Source organism: Alligator sinensis, unplaced genomic scaffold (genome assembly GCF_000455745.1).
Source record: "Alligator sinensis unplaced genomic scaffold, ASM45574v1 scaffold432_1, whole genome shotgun sequence".
NCBI lineage: Eukaryota > Metazoa > Chordata > Crocodylia > Alligatoridae > Alligator > Alligator sinensis.
In genome coordinates, this window is record NW_005841998.1 from 1,776,090 (window position 1) to 1,803,336 (window position 27,247).

The following is a 27,247-nucleotide window of genomic DNA, read 5'->3' on the forward strand; positions in this document are numbered from 1 at the left end:
ATTCCTGCTCTGCCGGGTTTCTCTTTTGAGAACATTATCTGCTAGGTAATGTCAGCAGCCACGCAGTCGCTTCTCTTCTGTAACTGCATGACTTACAAATAACATTTGAATTGTGGAAAAAAGCCATCAAACAGGCTGGCACCATCAGCAGTCGGCTTCACTCTCAGAGAGCTGGGAAGCAGTGGCTAAAACAGGGTCCACAGCACTATTAGCGCTCACCAGGATAGATTAACAACACAAATCACAGGTGGCAACAGCTGTCAAGGTCACTAACGAGCCTGAAAACCCTCAAGCACTTAGAAAGATGCAAGATTGTTTGGTAAAATGGTAAAATAAGTTTTATCACAGTGAGTGAAGAGTGGGGGATCCTGATTTTCTGTCTAAAAATCCCAAAGTATTGGATAACCTCCCCCAAATCTGTGGTTTTCTGCAATCAAAATTAAAAACCATTACATAATGGGTATCAGTTGAACAGTGTTTTAGTGGTGTATTTACAATTTTAAAGCAATTCAGAAGCCTACCAGTGCCTCAAACATTATAACAAAATCAATTCCAAATACTTATAAATTTTGGTGTTTGATTTTGGTTTTTTAATCATAAAAAAATCAGCCTCCCTGTCCCCATTGCTCACCAGAATCCAAGTCCAGCTGTGGCTGTCCCCCCCCCACTACTGGTGTGGAAGTCCCAGTGATCACAGCAGCAACACCGTCTCCCTGCCCTGCTCCCCCCTCCAACACTGGGTCCCGCCGGCTAGGCTGCAGAAGCCCCTGGGTAGAGAGGGCAGCAGAGTGGGGAAGCCCCGAACTCTACAGTGGACAGCCCACATCCTCCCCCACCCTGGGCACAAATCTGGGGGAGGATGAGCCCCCCGCATGCCCTCCACCCCAGAAGTATGAGTGGTGAGGAGCCAGACCCTCCCACCACCATGCAGACAAGCCACCCATGGCTCCTTTCCACCCCCAGCTGGGCCTAACAGTAGTGCATCCCCATCCCAGCCTCAGGTACTGACCCTAGCCCCAGCCACCAACCCTGTCCCACGCCCTCCTTCACCATGGGGGCCTCAATCTTACCCCCCATTCCCACGTTGCCTATGCCCCCTCTTACCTATAGACTTACCTGTAGGCAGCTGGGAAGTACTTTCCACTTCTGCCTGTCTGTATTGCTGGCCATGTACATGTACCCATGCACAGCACATGTACGTGGTGCCCTCTGCATCCCACTAGCCCCAGCCCCATGCAGCCACTTGCAGGCAATAACCCTGACAGTCTACAAGGGGAAACCCACCATTTCATGCCTTTTTTTCCTTTAAAGGAGAAAAATCCACATTTTTCTGCGGCCAATGGAAAACCCAGATCTGTGGTGAAGAGTAATTTGGTGCGAATTCTACAATTAACGTAATAAAACTGCTAGATGTTAGACATTTTCAGCCCAGGCTTCTGGCAGCTCCTAGCTTTTATCCTTCAACAAATTACTACATAACTGCTGCATTCCCATTATTCACTTACATACATTCTCTCCCTCTCAGTTATCCTAGCCTTTCTGGAACTAAAATATTACTTCTGACTTCAAGCATCAATCCAGCAGTCAGCCTGGTTTGGGAGCAGTAGGGAGGGAAATGCCTGGGCCTACATGACATCTAACTGAAGTCATCAGGGACCTGGGTGGATGCAGGAGTTTGATGCAGGATCAGGGCAAATTGTCTCTCAGTTACACCTGTGCAAGTTTGCTGATACCAAAGAAGCTGAGTTTAGCTGCAGGCAGAACTTGACACAGAGTTTACTGTTGTTCTAGATCAAGGGTATTTATTACCTGAACAGGTTTCTACTTGATCCCATGATATGTGAGACAGGACAAATGGCATTATATCCCTCTTGGATGCAGATGGAAAGAGGAAACCCAAAGCTTGCGATCCCATCCATTTCTGTCAATTCTTTTCTCTTTGCCATAGCAACGTTATACCATAGGAGTTATACTGCGTTATACAGCAACATAGTGGCGGCATCACGGCTTTTGCCTGTGGACACTATGGCAAAAGTTTCCCTACCTAGAACAGAAGTGCCTTGGATTGAAAAAATGGTCTGTATCCATCTAAAACAAATTCCTTTCAAGTAAAGGAGCTCTAATCCTAGTGGTTAAAGCGTGTTTTCATTGTATTGAATCCAGAGTTTCAGAATGTATCTGGGCCATATCAGGGTCACTTCTTGAAACACTTTAGACTCATGAACTAGTCCTAACATCCTTGCCTTGTGGAAAAATGGTTCTAAACTTTCCTCTGATTTCCAGAGCATGATTTCATTCTTCTGCAGCTGCAACATTCTAGCTTGGGTGTTTTTGGTTTGAAGTGACTTTTTGAAAAGTTGAAGAAAATGTTACTTTTACAATAAAAATTTATCAATAGGATAAAGACAGGATACCTGTGTGTGACAGAATCTACTAATACAGGAATCCAGAACCCATCGTTCAGAAACTGCAAAGAATCTCCTTCTTCCACACAGTAACCAAAAGGACAGATCATGCTTTACAAAGGTCCCAATTATGAAGTTGTATGGCATATCAAGTATAATTCAATCCCTGAATATGGCAGGACTTCTTGCAAATCTGCCTGTGTCAATCATGAAGGGACCTACAGCTTTGGCACTGGTAGGGACTTGCATCAAGTCCATGAAGCTTGACGCTGTATGGTCTTTCCTGAATGACTGCCCTTGGGAAAGAAAGGAAACAATCCACATCCCCACTGGGCCCAGCCAGCCTTCCCACTTTCTTTTAGTCTCGGTGCTGCACCATACAGAGAAATGTTGCTGTGTGGTCCAGAAAGAAATATACCTACACTTAGTTTTACTCACACTTGTATCTCAGCAGAGGATCCTCAACAGCAGTTTCTAAGTAACAAGGTTTCCAGTCCTAACAGTAAGGGTGTTTTGCAGAAAAAAAAAAAAAAAAAAAAATCAGAAGAGAGTCTGAACAACAAGTAAGGCAGATGCTAACGTCAGGAACCCACCAAACCACAGCCCCCATTACATACAACAGGCACTCACACAGCAGTGTTAAGTTGCTGACAGTAAGAGCTTTAATAAAGAAATGACAAATGTGATACGTCATCAACAGTATGGTATATTTTAATCAACTGTGAATAATAGTTCATATTCTATTCTGACAGAGTAAACTTTGCACTTTTTTTTAATTCAGTTTCACACATACAAGACTGCTGGTGTTATCCTCTACCCATGTGCCACTAACCAAGCTAAAACAGTCAACATCACACCAGTAAAAACCCATAAGTCTCAACATTTATATAATAAAGCTAAATAAAAAACAGCAAAAAAAAAAATTCCCAGTAGAAATATTATACACTAGCTCTCCGTGACAGAAATAAAGACAGTGATATCATATCATCTCCATGTTAGACAGGGTGGAGGTGCACCTTATAGACTAACTGAATCAGACATACTATCTACATCTGATGAAGTGAGCTGCTGCTCGTGAAAGTTTGTGCAGCTGATTCAGTTAGCCAATAAAGTGCACTTCTATCCTGCCTTCTGATTAACATGGCTAATTACACCCCTCTCCATGTTAAAGATTTAGGTTTAAAAGGATCTTGCTGGGTATTTAAAACTAAATCCATTTAGGATTTACATTCAGAATATATTTTATTAATCCTTCAGATGTAAAAACTGATTAGTTATTTTTCACTGACCTCTTAAAACATTTCCCTTAATATGGATTAGAGCTTCCTGGAGATGCTTTTAGTTGACTGCTCTGGGTAGCTTCCCACCTGATGAATATTCTTAAAAATTGAGGTGGTTACAGTCTCTGTCATAAAAAAAGAGGACTGAGATAACAAAAAGTATGTTGTAAATAACCATCTTATAAGGCTATGCTAAACTTTATTATTAAGTTTTGGTTCTGGATCTTAACTGCATTAAAAGGGGATCATCATTTTACCCAACAACTTTGACTTTTTTTGTTTTATGTACCATGTTGAACATGGAGCCTTGAAATAACTTCAAATATACTAGTGGCTTTATCTCAAGATAAACTCTGTTTTTTTTAAAGCTTAATAATAAGACATGAAATTAAATTAAACAGACTAACAGATTCTAGTGTTTAAGTTACAGGCTGCCTTACAAAGCTTAGCTAAATTGATTCTGCTAGGTTTACTTTTAGTGAAGGAAAAAACCTGAAACTTTCCAACATTTTACAGGTAGGGAATTCCTCACAGGCTTTAACTTCTCAGCCACCACATTGTTTTGGGGATTTTTTGGCTTTCATAAGAACTCCTCCTAATAAGGGATTACACACACACGCATACACACGCACACACACATGCGCGCACATTTCAGAAACTAATAGCAAAATGGCAAACAGCACCCAGGAATGCTGGTGGTGGCATTTGTTGAACCTCCTGATCATTTACGACTATGTAGAGATGTGATGTAGCCCAGTAAACAATCATTGCACACAAAATGGTTTTACTTTAAAATTGCTGTTAGATTCTGAAACACCCTTGCATACAGTTTTTAAACAGACAGGCCATTTACCTTCATTACCAAAGGAATGATGCTATTTTGAAATAAATTTTCCTTTGATCCAGTTTCAAAATTACTGTTTGACATGGTCAGAAGCAAAATAAACAACTACCAGTGTATTTAGTTTTAAAAGCATTTAATGACATAGCATATATTTAACAGATAGGGTAAAAGTCTAGAGGTACAGTTCCATACAACTGAAAGCCAGTTCCAGTACTACTCTGACTACAGGCCCAGTCACTGAGAGTTCATTCCTATTAAATGTAGTTTCTGATTGTGCAGTAAGATGAAAATTTTTCATTACAATAGTTACAGTGACAGAGAATGCACACTATGTATCAAATAGCAAGGTAATGTAGCAAAATTATAACACACAGTGCTGTAGCTGACAAGCAAGTAACCATTTGAGTAACATTACTTTTTTTTTCCAGTAAATGCTTCAGTTCCACTTTTACACTTATCAATGATTTTTAAAGGGTTTATTATACATCTAGTCTTATTATACTTTGTACTAGAATTATCTGAAACATACAATATAATGTATTTCAGCAAAAAAATTCGAAATTACAGATTATTTAAAACTGTATCAGTATGCTAATCCTTCTTGTACACCAACATTCTTAACTGTCGTACTGGATGCAGAAAAGCTTCAGGTTGTGTTAATAACTGATGCCAGGATACAAATGGTTTGTCCGTAAGTTAATGCATACCTGCACTCTGTTACAGCAAAGATAATACACTATCATTTTAATAAAGGTTAGAACTGTAATGGGAGGCTCTACTAGTCAAGACTCAGCATAACAACCTTAAATGGAAGTGAACACGTTTGAAAATTTGTACAGTTGTCTTCAATGTGCACAGGAAATTTGTAAGCACCGCTGCCTTGCATACCAATATCACTAGATGTGGGTTATTTTTCAAGACAGCCTCACAAAATTGAGGAACAGTTTAAATATTAAGATCTAATCTACATTAACTTCATTAAAAAAAACAAAATCTGGTCCTCCCTCTCGTACAGAAGCTGCCCAATGCACCTCAAACATTTGTAACTTTAGATTCTTTTTTTTTTTGTTGGCTTTTTTAAATGCTCTATAAATAAAAAAATTTAAATCACATTGAGGAACATTAGGCACAGATAGTAATGTATTGGTTCTGAGCTTGCATGCTGGAATTCCACTGGAAAGGTCAGAGAAGTGCAGGGTGTGTGTGGAGATGGAGTTCACTTCTTTTTACCAAAAAGGCTGAATCTCTTCTCTTTGTCTTTTTCTTTGTCCTTCTCCCGCTTGCCAGGACTGGATTCGCTGGTTATTGTAACGCTGGCTGGCAGGGTTTGGGCACGACTAGAAGCTGGAGTGCTTTGTGTGCTTGGAGACACTTCAATTTTGTCAGAGGAGATAGCTGATGTGATCGCCTGAATCCATGTGTTCATTTCCTCCTTCCACAAACAAAGTTACATTGCAGTTAAAATCAATGCATCAGACTTTTCCATCATTCCCTCAGCAAGGCACCTGATACAGAAGTAGGAAGTTAAAGAGAAATTGGCCCCGTCATCCTCCTAAAGTATGCGTGTGTCCTGCACCTACACTTTGCAGGTGTGGATTAACTACTGCATAAGATGCAAATATTACAATGTGCACCTTAGAAGCCCCTCTTTCCTAACCCTATGGGTTTTTCAGGAGCAAACTGTAATGCTAGTAGACCTATAAGTATAGGGACATGCACATATATTGGAGACTAGGATTTTACCCAAGATTTTTCTTTTCCTTATCACGCAATGGTAGAATAGTGACATGCACAATATAAAACAAGGGAGAAAAAGGAGGGCGAAAAGAACTTACATCATCTTTGGCTTGGAAGAGGTACTCATTGCCATCACTTAGTCTGCAATTAAAAACAAACAACCATCACATATCTTATCTGTGTACCACACACAAGACCAAATTCTGCTCATTTGACCCAAGTAACTGCACTGAACCAAAATGGAGAGCAGTACATTTCATCATCCTGTTTTTTCCCTTGCCTGTTACTGCCTTGCTTCCATTCTGCCCATAAGCCATGGGCCTGGGGACTATGATCAACAGTCTAAATCTCTAAAACAGGCCATTTAAAAATCAAACCAACTTGCCCCCTAAGTACAGGCTGGGCAACATTCAGTCCTATGCCAGTGGCAGGTATAATGTCTACTATCTCATTAGGGTTACCACTGGCAGCTTTATGTCACTAGACATGGAAGATTCCACATTTTACACCATGACAGCTTTTATATCAGGCTCTGGAGAAGTTGCATCGTTTTTGGTTTGGCAAGTCCTGAGAAAATGAACTTTAAAGGCTCTGTTATAGCTTATCTAGAAAACCTACAGAAGGTACACTTTAAATGTTTAAACATGTAATACTTAAATTTATCTGAGAGTCTCTACAGAATTTAATATGTTCCAAAATAAAAGATAAATGTGTAGTTTATGCAGATTATATGAAGCTGTGTTGTGATACAAAAGCTCTACTGAAACTTAGAAAAATACTGAATTGAAAGGATAAAGATGTGGATCTCAGACAATTCTCTCACTTTCACCTGGGTGTAAATTGTCCACTTATCTAATGCAAACATCAATGGGTCTTCAGGTTTTCATACCAGGTAAAGATCTGAGACTCTACAGGTAACGTGTGTGTTGGGGGGGAGGGTGGTGTGGGGGAAAGGGGAGGGTATGGGTGTGTGCGCACATGCCCGCGTACACATACACACTACATAGACAGCAACCTACAAGCATATGTATGCTTGCTAATTTGTAACTTTTTAAGGAGTAAGAGCTCAGAGACTTTTAAAAATTGTGACTTCAACTGTGAAACCAGCTTGGAAGCTCACTAACTACTTTAAAAGACCAAAATCTTAAAAAAATAAAGGAAACCCAAGAAACGCATGGTTTCACAGCTTCCGCAGCTATCTGCAAGATTCTGAAACCTATCTCAAGGGAGTGGGACATTTTACAGGCAATGACACATCCAGCGTGCTTGAAATTGTTTATTAGTAGCTTTCTTCCACCTGGAGATTGTGGGTCTGGCTCTCTACTATATTGCTTCCATTTTCCCTTGGTGTACTTCTACTAATTTTATGCTGAAGACTTTTACCTAGGACACATTTGGTAACTTAATCTAAAGTTGTATGATAAACATTAGCCACTAGAGAGAGGAGTGAGTGACAGCGACAAAACCCACTGGACAAGCTAGGTGGCAGAACCAGTAAGTTACACAAGGCTGGAATTCCCCCTCTATCCTTTCAAATCCCAGAAATGAAATTAGTTCCAGCATGTGTACCCCTTTATATTTTTCTCCTGTTTAAGGGGCTGGGGGGCCTCTGTGGTGAGGGAGGGAGTGGGGCTGGGGCAGGCAATGCCTAGTGAGGGTGGAGTGAAGGACAGAACTGCAAGAGCTCCTGCCGCTGCATGCACCCCAGCAGTGGCCAGGGGGGCACATGCCCCCCAGATCTGTGCGTGGGGTGGAGGCAGCTGCTACTGCAGGCTGGACTCTGCATCCCGCTGCCCCAAAAGCCATGCAATGCAATGTGCCTGCTGCCACCAGGCGGGCAGGGGACAGACACATGCACACAAAGACACAGACAAAGCACTTGCAGACACACACAGATGCAGACACAGACACACCTCCCCCCAGCAGGTAAGTGTGTGTGTGGGGAAGGGGTGGGGCAGGGAGAGGGAAGAGGCTGGGGGGGCGAAGGGGGGGAGGGGAGAAAGTGGGGAGAATGAATCTCTGTGCCCACTCCCAGGAGCAGGGCCAGGAGGGCGAGGGCAGTGGTGCCCCTCTGCGGGGCCTTGCAAACCACTTTTCCTGCTGTCCCATCTGTAAAAGGAAGATAACAATTCAAACCATCTCTGTAAGCCACTGTGAGACCTACAGATGAAAAGCATGACCTGTGGGATGTTTATGCAAGTGGTATGATAATCTAATGGGCAATAAGGTGGACACCTGTTGGCAATACAGTTATGACTTCATCGCTTCTTTAAAAGGCCTCGGCCCCTGGCACACATTCAAATAATGGCATAATAGGATCAGATTGCTGCTCCCAGCAATTGTGCCTCCTGCCATGCCACATATGCATGGCAGGATGTTCAATTTTGGGATCAGATGCCAACTGCACTATTACTACCTGCCAGTGCAGGGGGACCCCAAAATCATGATCCTGGGCTCCCTTTGCATGGACAAACTGAAAGTTGGGTGAGGGCAGCCCAGGGTGAACCAGTGCAGTGTCAGAACTAAGACTAATTATGGGGTGATTGTGGGCTCCAGCCCCAAGACCACACCAGAGCCAGTCTGAGACTCTACTGCACTCTCAACCTTGAGACCAGACTCCAATGTGGCCCCAGGCCTGGAACCAACAATCAGCTGATTGTTAGTCTAAGCCCCAGGATCACATGTAAGGATGTCAGAAAAAACACATGGCCAGCTGGTTTTTAAGGTCTCAGCGAGCAGGGACCCCAAGAGCAGAAAGTCTTCCCAGTCCCATGCCCCCCTGGAGCTGCAGGGCAAGGCAGCCAATCTGCTGGGTGGTAGGGAGCCCTGTGGCCCCCTACAACTCAGGATGGTGCTTACCCTGCCCTGAAGCTTTGGTGGGGGCTGAGAGGCAAGGCAAGCACCATTCTGGGTCATGGGAAGTCCTGAGGCTCCCTGAATCCTAACCCAGTTGATGAACTCCACTTGACTAGGTACCCTGGAAACCCATGAAGGGATAGGCCATTTGGCTGTCAGCTTGGTGACACAGGGGGAGCTGTCAATCAAGCCCCACAGTGCAGCCAGCATCAAGCTGCAGGGTGGGGCTACCCTACAACATGTTTAATTTAAGGCATGATGGAAACCAGGAACAAAAAAATGTAGCAAACATTTTGGGAAATATTTTTGTGACTGGTTTCCTATTTTGTCCTACCATTAATTGCCTGGACTTATTACTACTTATGGCACGGTTAACACATTCATCTCATCCTAAGTGTAACTTTTTGCCAGGGGCCTAAAAAGAATTTTTCCACCTCCTTGTCAGAGGTCCTGCACCGTGGTGGTAATTGCTGGATCTCCTCCAATTTCAAAGTTTTGGGCCCTCTGTGAATGATTTATTTATTTATTTTTTTACTTTAGAGAGATGCTGTTTGTCATGCTGAGTTGGCTCTCCCTTTGGCACTGGCAGAAGCTACGTAACACTACAACTTTTAACTAGACCTGGAAAATGAATAAGGCCCAAGACTTTGTGCACCCTTTGTTAAAAGTCTTGGTCAAAATGTAAACATTATGCACTGAGTTTTTAAAATCCTGTCTTCTGGCAGTAGAGTTTCAAAAACAATCTTGTTTCAGTGCTTGTATACAGCCCAAATACTTAACCAGTCAAAGGCCCCAACCTTGCAAAGGAATTTGCCTGTGGAGACCTGTGTCCCCACTGTTTCAGGAGGGATTGCCTGCATGGAACCAATTACATGATCAGGGCTGAACACTGAAAAAAAAACAAGTATCCACTCTAGAAATCTAGTTGACAGAAAAGGTAAAAGAATTAAGAGAGCTGAAGCCACTACTCTTTGTTAAACTGAGGAAAGTTGGACAAACAAGTAAGACACACAGATATAAATCGAGGTGGAGAAGAACGTGGTGCTCAGACTGTATGTTAACAGGCTACAGTTCTAACTCACTACTGAATCACTGTGGCTACATGCAATTACGATGTGTATTTACCACCGTGTACCAGATTTTCACAGGGAAAATTAGCTTAACTTCACTGGAGACAACGAAGCTCCTTTGTTTTACACCAGCTGAGCATCTAACATTCTCTCCTTGATGGCTTATGGCTTAAGTCAGCACAGTACGTACTCAGTGTGCACCCACCTTTAAGCAGGCAAGCATTGATGTTCATGCAAAAGGAAATGGGACCCTATCTTTGGAGAACTGGGGCCAATGGAAAGAAACAGTGTGCACTTCATACAGGTTTGTTTAACTTCAGTAAAATGGATGCCAGTTATTCAGTGCTGGGCAGCATCTGTTCCCCTTACTGACACTTTAATCAATGCTCACAATGAGCACGAGGGGAGGGGACAGAATCTAATCCAAAATAAACAACAGAAACTAGGGGTACACCGATAGAGATTTTTTGAGCTGATACCGATGGCCGATTTTTAAGGAGGCATACTGGCTGATACTGATCTGATTTCCGATACAAAGCCCAGCAGCTTGAAGAGCAGTGCCCGGCTGGCAAGTCTGTTATGGCGGAAGGGGCAGGGAAAGGGAAAGGGTGTGGGGAGGCAGATCAAGGGGGCACGTGGAGTGGGAGTGGCTCCCGCTGCTGTGTGCATCCTGGGATGGTATGGGGGGCATGTGCCCCCGGATCTGGGCAGGGCAGAGCAAGCTGTCTCTGCGGGCTGGGGCTGGGGCCAGGACTGCAGCGGGCTCTTCCTGGTGGGGGCTGGGCCAGGCTGCACTAGGGGTAGGCAGCAGCGGTGGTGGGGTGAGGCTACAGTAACCCAAAATTTGCCGTAGCCCTCCTCCCCAATCCATCCTTCCCATCCCACCCCGAGTGCAGCCCCCACTAAGAGCCTGGCCCGTGCCCCACATGCCCTCCTGGGGTGCACGCAGTGGTGGGAGCGCACCTCCCCCCCCGCAGCTCCATCCTATGCTCTGCCCTGCCCTGGCACTGCCCCTGCCACAGCACCAGCCCCACTCCCTTCCTCATTGTGGGAGCCTCGATCTGTCCCTGCCACATCCCTTCTTTCCCCAGTCCCCTCCCCTTTCACCACAACAGACTTACCAGCTATACGCATCTCTCCAAGCTAATGGGCTCTGCTCCTCATTGTCTACCTGCTGTGCTGCAGCTGCATGCATGCACGGGGCACTTATCGGCCAAATAATTGGCAACATCAGGCAAAAAAGCTGATTTCCGATACATTCAATTTTCTTTATATCGGTGCTGATATGATATCAGACCAACGTATCAGTGCACCTCTAACAGAAAGCCAATTTAATCTTCTCTGACTACTCTGAAACAAGCAAATCTCATAATACACATTGCAAGATGCAACACCCAGGCCAAAGCCAGAGCTTGGGGGAAGCATGCCCTCATATTCCTTTACAGGAGTTGAGCACAGTCAGGATTGTTCATATTGCTACTTAGTCCTGAATTTGGGCCACTTAAGACTGTAGCCCAAACCTGCTGAACACCCACATATTGAACCTCATTGCTCATTCCCTGGCACAGTCCACGCTATACTCACAGTGTCAGGGGTGAAAGTCAAGCTTCTCCCTATCTGACCCGCTGCCTGCAGTGTGATCAATACTCACCCCAGCAAATGTCACATACACAGGGAGTCTGTGAAACCCTTCTGTACCCTACACCTCCTGTCTCACTGCCCTTAGTTAGAAGCAAACACAAAAGGAGAGACAGAGGGCAGACTGATTCCTAGAAGGGCTCAGTTTCCTGTTTCTCAAGCATAGGTCGTCTTGGTATCAGCCTGCTCACTATTTTGTCTCTTTCTGATCTTCAGGTACAACTGCTTCAAGTTAATACAAATGGCTCACATGGACTGGACTCTCTAAGGGTGATCTTAGTGGGTTGCCCCTAAACAGCACTGTAGACACATCCTATAGTACCTAGTAGGATGTAGTGCTGTGTCAGGGACAGACTACATTCCATAAAAGCTATTTACCAACAGAAAGATGCTCCAACAACTTTACCTTAGCTTGAACACGTGTTTCTTCTTTTTGTAATCAACTGCTACTTCACAGACTGCTTCTTTCAAACTGACAGGGATTTCATTGTGGTAAGGAATGCCAGAAGCAGCAGCCTTGGAATCTTTGTAGAAGCCCATCTCTTGGTTGTTTATAACACAGTACACATTATGCCAGGATCTTCAAGAAAGAGAAAGTAATCAAGACAAGTGCAAGTCTAATTCTCTTCACTAGATCATAAATCTGCCTGAAAGAAGTTCAATTATCTGAGTCTACAATTATACCTTTAACTTAATTATATCTATTTATATTATCTTACAATTATAAAGTGACACACATTCAGTTTGAGATGGTAGATAAAGCATACTGCCTTGGTGATAAGAGGTCACATGCATTTTCACATGAAAGCTCTATTCCATTACAAGACTGCTGATATTGTGCCAAATGGACCTGAGATTTGTAGGGCTCTTAGTGATATCACACTAGCATACAGTGAGAGTACTGTTTGAAAGACTGAAGAGTTTACATACTTGAAAGGGAAACTAGTTGACCTTTTAAATGAGTACACACTCTTAGAAGGATTTTTTCTAGCGCTATAAAATTTGTAGAGGGACTGTATATAAAATTCTTGACTCCTATGCACAAAGTAGCTATTAGATTATTTTTTTTAATGATGTGGCAATGAAGAAAGAGTAGAAACAAGGCTACCTGAATATTACCCAACACCTAACCATCTTCATGAAGTTTTACAGGCTGACAAGTTACTGTGGATTTTCTCAGATAACCTTTTCTCCAAGAATAGCATAACACAAAAATAGCTGTCCTATGTGAAGTGGGCCTCTGTTTGAGAAACTGGTGTTGCCCCCACCCGCGCCCCCAAACAGCCACTATATTGTAATTCTAATCTCTCTCCCTTGGCTACTATCCAATTTTCCATATTAAACTTTTCACTCTCAACTTCCATCAATACTTTCCAGTAAAGTTATAGCCTGGGCTTCCCCAGTACTTCCCTCAGTGATCACTCAGCATCTGTTTTTACTGCCACATGCCAACAAGTAAGAGCTTTGCTCTGTGGGGAATGCAGGGCCAGGCCCTTAGAATCAATGAGGATGGACATAATCATTTTCACCAGTAGTTCTGTTCCGAGGAGATTACAGGATAGGTGGAAGGGGCCAGCATGTACATAGCTACAATCCTGGAAGCTCTGAAGAATACTCTGATGCCTTTTTCTTTTCCTGTGGACTTCTAGCTGTGATATTACACCAGGATTTGAGAGGTCCAAAATCAAGTCCCAGCTCTGCTACAGTTTTTTTGTGTGAAGTTAGGCAAGTTGTTTCATTTCCTGGTTCTTGTGTTGTCTGTCCTTAAAATGAGGGATAACAACATTTTTCTTCCACCTTTGTCTGTCTTGTCTATTTACACTGTCAGCTCTTCAGGAGAGGCAACTCTCTTTTACCTTGTGTTTATACCAGTGGTGACCAACCTTTCTGGCAGGTGTGCCACAAGTTCAGCCATGGTTCTTCCCCCAGTGCTACTCTCATCTCTACCCCCAAAGACATATCTAATATATGTCCTGAGACACTGGCATGGAGGATCAGAGCAGAGACAAAATGCTGCTGGGAGTGAGGTATCACCACAATCACTGCAGATTTATATGGTGAGTGAGGATCCAAAGACCTGAATCTGGTGAGGCTGCATGACCAGAGAAGGATTAACCTGGCTCTTGGTGGTAGCACCTGACACCTCCTCTCACAGCAGCATGGTGCTCCCACTGTGCTCCTCAAAGCCAGAGGCTCAAGACTCCCGCTGGCTCCATCCTGGTGTTTCTATTTACTGCATGCTCAGGGTTTGTATGCCACAGAACAGTAGCTGCCTTTTCACTTGTGACATGCATGCCGTGGGTTGGCCACCCTAGAACAATGGTGCCTCTGGGTTTGGCTGAGGCCTCTAGTAGCTGCTGTAATACAAACAACAATGAGATCTACATGCTGGATAACAAATGGTTAAGGGTCACATCAACTAAAATGTCTAAGTGTTTGCAGTTGTTCTGAGGAGGCCATTATGATAAGCTGAACAGGGCTCCCAGAATGTTTGGATGTTTGCAGCAAAAAATAAAGCTAAATTCTAGGTTTCCTTGTTTTATTGGGAGACCTATTTAACCCCTAAGAGAGGTCTATCTGATCTGAAAAATATAGATTAGCAGGAGAATGTTACTAAAACTGTACAGGAATGCAGCATTCCCAAGATAAGAAGCTATTGATTTGTTTAAGGAGTAAACAGTTTACAAAATGTTGGACAGTTTACACAGAGCGGTATTTTGTAAACTACAGTGGGTCCTGATTGAGATATAGAGTAGAGATATATATGTAAGCAGTGGGGAAATAGCTGAAGCAACACAGGACCTCCTAAGATGAAGCAAATGGATATTGTGTGGGACCCCAGAGAAGAGACAAAGGAATAACTACAACAGCCTAAAACAAGGTAAGTAACTTATCATGACTTGGTTCTTCTCTATCTGATAACTATTTAACTGTGACTGTTTAAAAAAAAAACAAAACCAAAAAACTGTGATGGTATATTTTACTAAAATTTTATTAAAGATAGCTGCTTCAATTAAGAAAGCTTTCAAATTGGGCTTTATAGTATATCCTTCACCTAACACAGCTTTTATTAAGATGCAAAACTTTTATTTGAATTAAACACTAGTTACTTTACCTGCTTGAGGCTTTCTTGCTGTGTGTCTCCCATTCATGTTTACGGTGCAAGAAGCCCTCCATCTGAGCAGATGGGGTCTCCTGTGTTTTGGCTGGAAGGGTAGCAGCGGTCTGAGCCTGAAAGGCAGTCTTGGCTTTGCGGTCTGTTGTTGGGGAAGGAACAGGACTAGATTCTTTTGAACTTGTTCTCTGCTCTGCAGCTCCATTGACCATTTCATTTGTCTCTACTGTTTCTGCCATCTAGGAACAGTGAAGAAAACCAGTCAGTGAATAGCCTCACAAAGTTACACCCTCTTGCAGTTAATTTGCTCTCTTGCACAATGTGGCTGTGTATAAACTTTATCTATACAGTGAGACAGTCCAGTAAAATCATTCTCACACTTCATGGAGACACAGTAGGCCAAGGAAATTAGAAGGTATGAATTGATTAGTACCCATTTTATAGGTGAAGAAATAGGAAAATAAGAGTAACTAAACATCAGTGTGAGTTTTACTGCACTTTGCTCAGCTAGTCAATCTCTGTTTTTTTATATATTGTCCCTCCTAAAATGAGAGGTTTGATACCATTGCTAAGTGCTCAAAGACTTGCAACAGTAACAATCACACTTCTGTAAACATAAGAGAAAACAAGAAGTTATACACATCAGCCACCTTACATACATTTTAACATTAATGTTGTAAGTTTAAAATAAAATAACTAGAAACATACATTCAACAGAAAGTATCTTCTGTACTATTCAGGAGCATTCACAAAAACGCTATGTTGTGATATTTTGTACAACTGATTGGTTTCTGTAAATGCTCTTTAGCCCCACCCCCACCCCCACCCTCCCAGGTGACACAACATAATCAAAACATGCAGAAATTAGGAAGATTACACCATGCATTTAATGTCCACGATCCCAGTTAGGATTTGGATCTTAAAGACGGGGAAAATGAGAGAAGTCAAACATCAATTGATAGAGTTTGTTTCAGACTCTCTTATTAGGTAAATTGGATTTATGTTAAAGGAACTGGAAACCACCACAGTCACTCAACATCACACAGCTATTTACCCCCAAACAAAGACAGAACCAAGGCCTTGCCCATCACTCGCTTTGTTGATCGCGTTGCCTGCTGCACTGTGATCGAGATAGCCTAGACAGCAGCCAACTTTCCAGCAGCTCTGACTGGTCAAGCTGTCGACGTCTTCAGGAGCCATTCGTCCAAAACTCATTTTAAATTGGAATCCTAATGGCTATGTGCTTTTGAAATGCAGCTTGATCCCAGGTTTATTTTTCCCTGCACCATTACTTAGACGCGTAGAGCCATTGGTAGCAGCCCAGGAGTTACACAACCAGTGTGTAGCATTATTATTAGCGAGTTACTAAAGCTCAGTGCTGCTAATGCTCTAGTAGATTACAAACAGTCTGTACCATTTTTATGCAGACAAGCAGGTATTGGTAAATGGCACAATAATTAGACACTCCTACTGCCGCATAGGTCTGAACAATTCAAAAGCAGCAGAATTATTGTGTGACAGATTCTAAATTTGCTACCATTTTCATGAACTTATCAACTGTGAAATATTTCATCTTGCACCTTTGTACTTTAAATACAGAGCCCTAGAAAAAGCTAAGTGTAAACTTGTTATGCATATGGGAAGGGTTGGTTAACTGCCTTTAAACAAACTAAATCTTGAGTACAGACACTACACCACTGAAACAGGGAAAGAATCACAACTGATTTCAGGCATATTCAATCTATAGAAATCTATAGCTAGAGACATACAATCCTGTAGCCTGATTTTTTGGAAAGAAGTGCCACTTGAGAATATCCACTTTTAGACTATGCTTCTATTTCCCATCAGTATTTTTTTTAACATTAGCAAAATTGCCTCCAGCACTTATTCTGAAAACTGTATGAAATATACACTATTGGTGACTACCACTTTTAAACAAGTATAAAAATAAAACAAAATATGTTGCAGAAGAAAAAGATCCTAACACTATCCTCTTTGGTTACCAAGATACAGATGGAAAGCAAATCAAGCCAACAATCTGTTCATGTCTAATAAAAGAAAAAGGCTATTTCACTAGTGACATCTTAATCACTGAACTTCAAAAAAAATCTTATTTTTAAGAGACAGATTTGTTGTATACTGGGATTTTATGACATTTTGGGGAATAATTATTATAAATCATGGGACTTGTGTATAGTCTATATATAATTGCAGATAACAGTAAATTAAATACTTGCATATCCTTGTACGGTATAACACTATGAAATTAACTATAAGCTAACTTCAGCATTTGCAGAATTTATCATATATTCTGTAGTAAGTACAGGGAGGATACAAGAATTTCACAGATATAGAGGGACCCTTATCTATTCATCTTAGATAAAGCAGGCAATTTTTCAGTAAAGCCACTGCAAGTCTAGTTAGAATGATTTTACGGGAGAGAAATAACTCAGTGATGCAGTATGCAATCCTGTGGTTTTCAATGCTAACTATCAGTTTTAATTACACAACAAGAACCATCTATTTCCACTCAGAATTTAGCTACTGATTTTAATTACTGAACTGAAATTTAAAAAAGCAAAACACATATGGCAAACTAAAACAACTACAGTTAGGCTAGGCTATGAAAGCTTTTCAGATGCTCTTCACTGGGATTGTTTTTCTTTCCTATATTCTCCAAAATTAACAAAGAGTGAGCAAAATAAATTACACATGAACCACAAACATTTATGCAAAGAATGTGCCATGAAAATAGAAAAAAATAATGGGAGCTAAATAAACTTTAATGGAAACATGCTTCAAGCATGCAGAGACAACACAACACAGGACAAACATTAATAGCAAACTGCACTGGTTACAACAATGTAACAGTTAGCACGCACAAATACATTTTTCTTCAGGGTGAATGTTTATGGGAAGTTAGTTGCAACTACTTTAGAGGCTAGCTTCTATTTTTGAGGGATTTAAATGATTTCTGTGACATGCAACAAGACAGCTGGTGATATGACTAGAAACACCTCTTTGATTTTCACAGTGCATGAAGCAACATCATACTGAGTTCATCATCTCGAGTCTGCACTGCAGCTCAGTGACTAGAGACATATGTGCCTTTTTCAAATGCTACTAAATTACAGTTTATAAACTATTCTGGTAGAGAAAGTTTACAGATTTTAAGAAAAAAATGTAGGCCATAATTAATAGGCGAAAATCTTTTACTCCTCCCTTTTACTCCTCCCTTATAATTTTATTCATTTGCCTTGCATTCGATTCTAGGAATAAAAAAATGGAACCGGTTTGTTTATATGTACCCGTTCTTAACCAGAATATACTTGAAGGCTCTACCACCTGCTAAATGTGAAGCAATAGTGCTATTTTATATGGACTCTAATACTCTTAAAGGCACAAGAGACCCAACGCTTGTGTAGGGTAACCACGAGAACATTTGTTTATCTTTTAAAGTAATTTAAATAAAGCATTAAGAAGCTATATGCTGTTATCCTGACAAAAGAAAAAAATAAAGAAGACATGCATCATGAAATGGAAAGACAAGTTATAGCAAAAGTACAATTACTGGAGAACTTCCTATCTAGCTGTCTTCCTGACTTTACAAACTCAGCCAAAAAAGTTGCACTGCTCAGATAACTGACAGCAGCAGATACCAACTTTTAGTCACAAACAGCAAAACTGGCATACATTTGCTTTATCACAACACAAGGTTCATGAAATTGTGGGCTAAAAAGCTCTCCTTAACAGGTCTACTTGCAGGGAGTGAAAACTAACATGAAGATGCATTATATAGAGATAACAAGTAATAAAAACAACACTGAAACAAAAGATGAAGAAGGTTATAGTAAGCCCTGGAAGGCAGGTTCTTTGCAGAAGTTTTGTCATGTCACTGCAGGCCCTCTAAAATCCTTGCCACTTTTAATCACAGCATCACTTTATGCAGCTCTGGCTTTTAAAACCATCTGATTATTTTGTCATTCCAACAGAAAGGTGAATTGATGTGCTTTATTTAAATAGGGAGGAAGAACACAGAAAAACTGCTTGACATCTCAGAGCATTAAAAGAATATGCATGACCACGCAAAAGAACGGACAGGCATTTTAAAGGTAAAATGCTAAAAGCCATTTCCTGCCACAGCCTGAGCCCAGGGCTCTGCATTCTGCTGCTAACTTAATTACAAACTTTGGGCATTTTTATATGTGCTCCGGGACACTCTAAAGTGCCCACTTGTCACGTGCATCAGAGCAACCACGCTTCACCGCGCTGAAAAAATGGCAGTGGGGTGCTTTGAACTAAAGCTCATTTAACGTGTTTTATTTCAAAGTGCCCGGCCTCCACTTTTTCAGCATGGGGATGCACAGGGATGCTGATATGTGACGCGGAAAGCTGCTGGAGCACGTCGATTTCCATGCTTCAGAAGACTCAATTAATCGAGTCAGTTCCAACACGCTGGCTTTTCAGTGTGTTGGAGCAAGCTCCCCGCACGTCTATAGCAGCTGCTAATGCTCATGGGCCTGAACCTGTCAGGTGCCTTTTCTTCTCAATTCCTTAAAGTGGCTCTTGGCCCTCAGGCTCAGGCCCATAACTGGGAGTAGCAACATTCTTTGCCCTGCTCTGTGTGGTGGTGGAATCAGTCTTCCAGAAGAAACAGACCCCTGACTTGAGACCTCTGCCAAAAGGTATCCAAGAGGTAAACAGATTTTCAAGCATTTTGTTGTTAAAAATAGATGTATTTACTGACAATTTTTAAAGGCTGCACATAGGAAGCTAAATCTTACTGCACTTATTCACATGTATTCTTGTTGACTTTGTTGGGACATTGCTTGGTGGCAACAAATACTCATGTAAATAAGACAAGAATGTTTCAAGCCTCATCTAACCAAACATTTGGGATCTTATGCAGACATCTCATTTGTTTTTTTTTGTTTTGTTTTGTTTTTTTAAAGGAAAGTACTGCAGTTCCACTCATGGGCCAATATCTGTTCACAGTGACTCTTGCAAATCCAGTGTGCCTTCATTTCAGGTAGTGAAGTTACTCTAGTGTGAACTGGGAAGAAATGAGGGCAAAACTAACATTTATGCAGGAAGATCAAAACTTCATATACAGATTAAATGCCAAGATAAATCCAGTTCTATTTCTCTCTTTATTTTTATCTTCAGCCATTGCATTCATTCTGCATGGAATGTTATACAACTAAACTTTAGGCTTTTATTTTTGGTAGTTATAATTCTCCCCTCCCCCATGGCCTTCTGATTGCAAAGCCGACTTGCATATATTATCTTCAGCTTGTAAATAACTCACTTGCTAATGCAGCTGATTTAATAATGTTGCCGTGCTGAAACCTGTTAGTATAACTGGATGCGTCATACCTGTCAGTTTATAGTTCTCTTCTTCATTATGATGTAATCTCATTACATCTCAATTACTCATATAAAGGATGGTTTAGCTGTAAAATCTTAATGCTATTAATGACATGAAAAACTCACAGTAAATAACATGAAATAAATGTGTCACTTTAAAGCAGCTGAGTGTCAGTGAAGAGGTTCAAAGAAGAAAGGATTAGAGTGAAGCAATATATATATCCAAAGTGCTACTGATTAAATAAAAGTCACTGGCTGGGGAAAGAGAAAAGCAGAAAGGGGCTTTTGAAGCCAAAGATTTAAACTAATACTGAACAAAGGTGGGTTTTGTTGCAAATGGTTTGGTATGTCACAGTCCAGACCTAGGCCGGTCATTGGCTGTCCATCTGCTATTAAAGTTTTTGTAGTTTTGGTAGGTTTGGGAGCGGTAACTAACCCGTGGAGACTCCTGGTCTGACGGCAAACCGTTCTGGGAAATTTGTTCTCCTTTTGTGCCATCCCTGTTGAAGACAGAAACAAGACTGTATGAAGTGGAGCAAGCTGTTCTTCCCTGTTAAAAAAGTCTTCATACCAAATGTTGGGCATCATGGCAATATAAAGCAAGTTGTTGCATAAAGGTTGAGATCTCCCTCTAACCTACACCAGCCATTTTTAATGTAAGCAGGAGCAAAAAGACCCCAGGGTGTCAAAATACTGTAACTGAGGGAAGAAGCAGGCCCAGTGCCTCTCTCACCACAGTAACCTAAGAATTTTTTTGCCCATTTTATTTTCCAGGTGCGGCTTAAATTGTAACTGTAGGTCCATTATAAGGTTTCTTTATAAAGTATCACAAGTCTCAAAAGTTAATGCACATGTCTCTTGATAGGAACAAAACCAACAATTTGAATTTGACCTGATCTAAAGCCCATTTAGTTCAATGGGAATCTCTTCATTTATTCAGTGATCTTTAGACTTTGGCATCAGTGTGCTAGTCTAAACAGGTTAGCCAAAACTAGAGGTGCACCGATAAAGATTTTTTGGGCCAATACCAATGGCCAATTATTAACCAACCATATCAGTCAATACAGATCCGATTCCATATATGTAGCCAGGCATTCTGGAGAGCAGCGTCCAGCTGGTAAGTCTGATGGGGGGAAGTGATGGGAGAGAGGGCAGATCGAGGCCTCCTGTGGTGAGGGAGGGAGTGGGGCTGGGGCATAGGCAGGCAGTGCCCAGCCAGGGTTGGGTGGTATGTGGGACAGAGCTGCAGGAGGCTCGTCCAGGGGGTGCTGGGGAAGGGGGGGGGGATGGAGGGCAGGGAAGAGGGCAGCTCCTGCCACTGTGCACACCCTGGGGGAGGCAATGGGGGCACATGCCCCCAGATTTGTGCATGGGATGAAGGTGGGCTGCTGCTACATGCTCAGGGCCAGGGGCTGCCCCTGGGCTCTTCCTGGGCTGGGCCCGTGCTATGTTCAGGGTGGGGCAGGCAGTGGCAGCAGCACTGGGATGGGGAGTTACGAGGGGGGCTACAGCCACCCCAAAATTCACCGTAGCCCACCCCATAGCTCCCCCTCCCAGTGCCAGTTCCACCGCCACCTGCCCCACCTGGCTAAAGTGCAGCCCCTGGGCCTGAGTATTCACTGGGCATCCCACCTTCACCCTGTGCACAGATCCAGGGGGCGCATGCCCCTCATGTCTCTCCTGGGGTGTACACAACAGCAGGAGCCGCTACCCCTGCCCTACCCCCCCCCAATGAGCCATGGTTCTGTCCCGTGGCCTGCCCTATCCCAGTTGTGCAGCACCTGCCCCAGCCCCACTCCCTCTTTCACTGTGTATGTCTCTATCTGCCCCCTACGCCCTTTCCCCTCCCCCCCCCCAGTCTTACCTGCCAGATGCTTGTCTCCAAGCGGCCGGGCTTTATTCCTGGCCCCATGCATGCTGTGGCTGCGCACATGCACGTGGCATTTATCAGCTACATTATTGGCCACATCAGCCAAAAAAAAGCTGATTGCCAATAATGTCAATTTTCCTTTTTATCAGTGCTGATACGATACGGACCAACATATCAGTGCACCTCTAGCCAAAACCTTTGCAGGTGCACCGAGATCTCTAGTTACACATTAAACAAGGGTGGGTTGCTCATCGTAACAATATCCCTTGTGAGCATTCTTCCTAAATCCACAATTCTTCTTGGTTCTTTAGTTCTGAACTCATGATTATATGAGCAGTGGACTGAGTTCATCTGGTTTCATTTAATCATCGCAGACAGATGGAGAGCCCCCATCTTACTCTGAGCAAAGGATACATGTGCTTAGGGCAAACTGATCCCCATCCTGGGGTTTGATTTTACAGGGAACTCAAGCAACAACAGAGCACAAGCCTTCTCCCTCCACTTGGCTGTTGCTAGGGATTCTTCCCCCCACAACTCTGAATTCCCTGCCGATTTTGAGAGAGACAATCCTACCACTTTTGTACAGCAAGTAAAATGGTACACCTTCCATTATGGTAGAAGTGTAACTACTGCCTCAGTAGTGGGCACACTGCATCTTTATGATGAGGTCAGGCAATGATAAGCTGAGTGGGTAAAAGGTGCTTGCATCTGTGTCTTAACCTTACCTCCTCTAAAACACAGAACTCAGAAAGGATCACACATAAGGGCATACCATAAGCTGTAATCACAGAGTCCTCCCTTCAGATGTATCAACAGACCTGATGGCTCTGTCTGAAGAAAGCTACCATTCATTGGGATGGGGGCTGGGGAGGGGAGGTAACGAATTAATATTGTTTGAGTTACCATTGCTGTTGTGAATCTGCGTCATCTGTGACCTTTGGACTTGGCTCTGGAGAAGGAGGTTGCCTCTTTCTCTCCTCTTCCTCTTGCTGTCGACGTACTTCCAGTAACTCCAACTGGAGAGTGAAAGTATTTGTGGATGTTAAAGACCTGCAGCTCATCCATTTTTCATAAGCATTTCTAGAAACTAACAATATCCCCATTCATTTTGCTGACACAACACTAGTATCAAAATTTACTGCACACCAATACTCAAGTGAGTTGTCAGCCTAGTCAACATGATGGTGTTCAGTATCAGGTCCCTAATTACTATTGTTTACATCAGCATCCACAATTGTTTCCACAACTGTTTACTGCCCATGGTTTCTATTTTCAAAACAAATACACTGCATTACATATACAGAAAACATCCCAAACTGTTAAAGGCTGGAGCACAGGGATAACCTACTTGCTTGACATACACTGTGACAAGTACCAAACTTGACTGGCTAAATTTATCCATCTAAATAAAAACAGCCTGATTTTCAAAGGTACTGGAAACTGCAGCTCCCATGAACTGCAGCAGCAGCTGCGATTCTCAGCACATGTGAAAAATCAACCCACTTTCATTTAAGTGACTGAAATAAATTATTCTCCAAACATAATAGCAGGCTCTCCAAGTATTAATTATTGACATTGCAGCTGAGCTCCAGAGCCTTCTTCTGGCTCCCCATACTTTTACTGGGGCACTTCCAGTTGTTGGCTTGCATTAGAACCAATCAAAGCAGGTGTTACAGCCAATCGAAGCTTGCTAACTTAGTGAGGAGGGCTTTACACTAGGTTCACAGAGGAATGGAGAACAAAGCCCTGAGGTAAGTGGGAAAGCAGGGGACCTGGAGGAAAGGCAAGCAGGAGGGGGCAACAGGTAGGCCTCATTCTTCCTGAGAAAGTAAGGCAAACAGCTAGTCACGTCAGGTGTCTGCACATGTTTCCTTCAAGCAGGAAGAATTGGAAGTCCTTGCATAGTCAAGGAACTATGATGTGAATAACAGAGACTTGGTGGGATAGCTCACATGACTGGAGTCATGAATGGGTACAAACTGCTCAGGAAGGACAGGGAGGGGAGAAGAGGAGGAGGATTTGTGGTTTATGTAAAAGAGCTGTATGATGGCTGTGGAAGAAGAAAACCCCAGGCCTTAATTTCTGCTGACTTCTTGAGTAAGTGCACTATTTGTTAATGATTGCTTTTCCCCACCTATCTGCAATCTGCTCTTTCTCCCGCCCTTTTCCCTTGTTGAGCTGAGTAGACCTATGAGGTCAATAGGTCAAACCACAGTCTATGCCCTCTTGCAACTTTCTGGTTGAAACCAGTTTTTTCATTGACTTGTTATATCTTGTGTCATGTGACCTGAATTGAAACATATAAAAGGCTTGCTTCAATTGTCTGCTGGGGGGGAGGGCGCATGCAGGACTGATAAGAGGCTCTGTCTGTCCGGTGCTCTTCCCAGCAGCTGCTTGTATAATAAAGGTCTCTGACAACTTCGTGACCAAACAACAGAGTGAAGCTTGTTTCTTCCACATGGCTCAGAGCTCCAGTATGAAACGATAGGCCTGTCAAAGTCTCTGGGTTAGGATCAGAGGGGTGAGCAACAAGGGTGATATGTCATGGTGGGGGTCTGACAGACCACCAGACCAGGAGGATGAGGTAGACGAGGCTTTCTTCAGACAACTAGCTGAAGTTTCCAGATCAGAGGCCCTGGTTCTGACGGGAGACTTCAAATCACCCTGATATCTCATGTGAGGGCGATGCAGCAGTGCACAGGCAATCCAGCAAGTTTTTAGAGAGCATTGGAGATAACTTCCTAGTGCAAATGGTGGAGAGACCAACTAGGGGCCATGCTCTTCTTGACCTGCTGCTCACAAACAGGGAAGAGTTAGTGGGGAATGTAGTAGATGATAGCAAGTTGGGCACCAGTGACCACAAGATGATCTAGTTCAGGATCCTGACAAAAGTAAAGATGGAGAGCAGCAGAGTATGGAGCCTGGGACTTCAGAAAAGCAGATTTTGACTCCCTCAGGGAACTGATGGGCAGGATCCCCTGGGAGGCCAGTCTGAGGGGGAAAGGAGTCCAGGATTGCTGGCTGTATTTTAAGAAAACCTTACTGAGGGCATAGGAACAAACCACCCTGATGTGCAGGAAGAATAACAAGTGTGGCAAGCAACTGGCTTGGCTTAGCAGAGAACTCTTCAGTGAGCTTAAGCACAAAAAGGAAGCAGCCTTTGGGAATTTAAGAAGTACTCACCGTAGTCAGTCGTTCCAGTGCTGCAAACCTTTCATCCCAAGTAGCTGCAGATTTCTCAAATGCTTCATGCCGCTTAATTAACTTTTCCACTTCATCCACACTTTGACCTATCTCACGGCTGGATAGGTATGGCTCCTGCCCCAGCAGCCAGGCCTCTGCCACGCTAGCATCCCTTGAAAACTGATGTACCTCCAAAACTGAGCAAAAACATAAATAAGTCAGTGTCTAGCAATACTGAAACACAGCACAGTGTGATCAGGCCCCTTCAGAAAGTGATTTTAAAATCTGGCAGGGTAAGGGAGAAGACTATTTAAGTTCCTTAGGGATGCTCCTTACACAGTCTGGTTTGCTCCTGACACTAGCAGACAAGACATATCCTGCAGAACGCCTCAATGTCTCTTGCGGTTGGAGAAGGAGTGAAGAAGGAATGTGTGGCAGTCTGGCGCTCCAGAGAATAACTATGCTATGCTCTCTCTAGTGCTTGCTTTTATTAATGAGTAGTTAATGCACTGAGATATGTGAGTATCCAAGACCATGAGCTTCTCTAAATGTGCTAGTGGTGCAGGGCCCAATCTAACTGAATTTGGCAGCTAGTCAAGGGCAGCATCACGGACTCAGGAACCCACACATCAGTATATTACCTATCCATTAATAACAAGGTAACTATTCCCTGGAAACCTAAATGGTTTCAAGATGTAAGAATACAAAATTTATTAACTAGTGTGTTTTCAAACATGAAAAACTTGTAAGAGAGGGAATAGTCAATAAAAATACTGTAACAACACAGTACACAAGAATGGTATAATAAGAAAATTGACTGAGGACTTGACCCCATCACCTAGCTGGATCTATTTGAGAATCTGTGAAATGTGACCACATCATGATGCAATGATATCACCATTACTGGCTTTTTGTTTCCAATGTAGGAAATCTAGAGGTTTCTAAAGTTTAGTAGTACATCATTTCTTAACCCATCTATTTCTAGACATCTAGACTCTCTTACGTTACACAATGTAAGTATGTGCTGCACACATGGAGCATGCTTAGACTGGTCTTAAGAGTGCCTTTTTGTTACTGCTTCTTTTGTAGAAACTCAGTAAATGGAGTTATTTTACTGTGTAGTCAGTAAAAAAAAAAAATCCAAGTAATGTATCCATAGTCCAGGAGGGCTCTAATTCTGCCCTCCTTGAGGTTAATGGTAAACTTTCATCGCATCTGAACTTTTCTGGTGCAGGCCTGACCCTTGACATAGTCTTTACCATGCAAATTCACCCCCAAGTAATGCAAATCAAAAGGTAAATAGCTGCGTTTTCTTTCACTGGTCACAAAGACATCAATGCAGATGTAGTTATAGGTCACCCTGCTGAAGAACTAAAGTGCATCCTTACTGAGTCTCAGCCATTCCCATCTGTCTTCCCATTTGTCAATCATTTCTTTCCTCTTCTCTGTCAACTGCAGTAGCTTTTCCTTGATCTGAATTTCAGAAGAGAATGAAGGAAGGTTATGCAAGTACCAAGTAAAACAAGATCATCCCTGCATAAGAAGGTATTGCAAACAAAAGGTGCCAATTTTCTCACACAGGATTCTTTGTACAAGGCTGTCAGCAAGGCTTCATGGAGGAGAGTGTAGTTGGTTTCTCTTAGGATGATGAGAACAAACAGATGTTGTGAATCCTGATTAGAAGCGCACTTCCAAAATTAAAAGGTGCCATTTGCATGAATCCATACATTTGTTAGAAAGTGAAAAACTTGGAATATTCAATAAAAATCTAAATTAGACACAGCTTATTATGCCAAAAAATCCACCTGATACAAACATGCAATCTATCTTTCACCTGTTTTTGGAAGATAATCCACATACTAACCCTGCTAAATACCCATAG

The 27,247-nt window shown here is 42.6% G+C and overlaps 1 protein-coding gene across 4 annotated transcripts in view; it reads right to left on the reverse strand.

Annotated features, from left to right (window-relative positions):
• Positions 1–4,645: 4,645 nt before the first annotated feature.
• SPTBN1 (spectrin beta, non-erythrocytic 1) overlaps positions 4,646–27,247 on the reverse strand; it is a 201,974-nt gene continuing 179,372 nt past the window's right edge. For 2 of the 4 annotated variants that reach the window (XM_006021584.2, XM_025201575.1), the window contains 8 exons: positions 26,754–26,838; positions 25,366–25,562; positions 23,086–23,198; positions 20,749–20,812; positions 14,946–15,184; positions 12,237–12,410; positions 6,365–6,407; positions 5,746–5,961 (listed from right to left, as the gene is read on the reverse strand). In XM_006021584.2, the coding sequence (XP_006021646.1) occupies positions 5,746–5,961; positions 6,365–6,407; positions 12,237–12,410; positions 14,946–15,184; positions 20,749–20,812; positions 23,086–23,198; positions 25,366–25,562; positions 26,754–26,838 (1,131 nt within the window). Of the gene's footprint in view, positions 5,962–6,364; positions 6,408–12,236; positions 12,411–14,945; positions 15,185–18,942; positions 20,813–23,085; positions 23,199–25,365; positions 25,563–26,753; positions 26,839–27,247 lie in introns of those variants that run through there. The other 2 variants (XM_025201573.1, XM_014518981.1) reach the window with 2 other exon arrangements.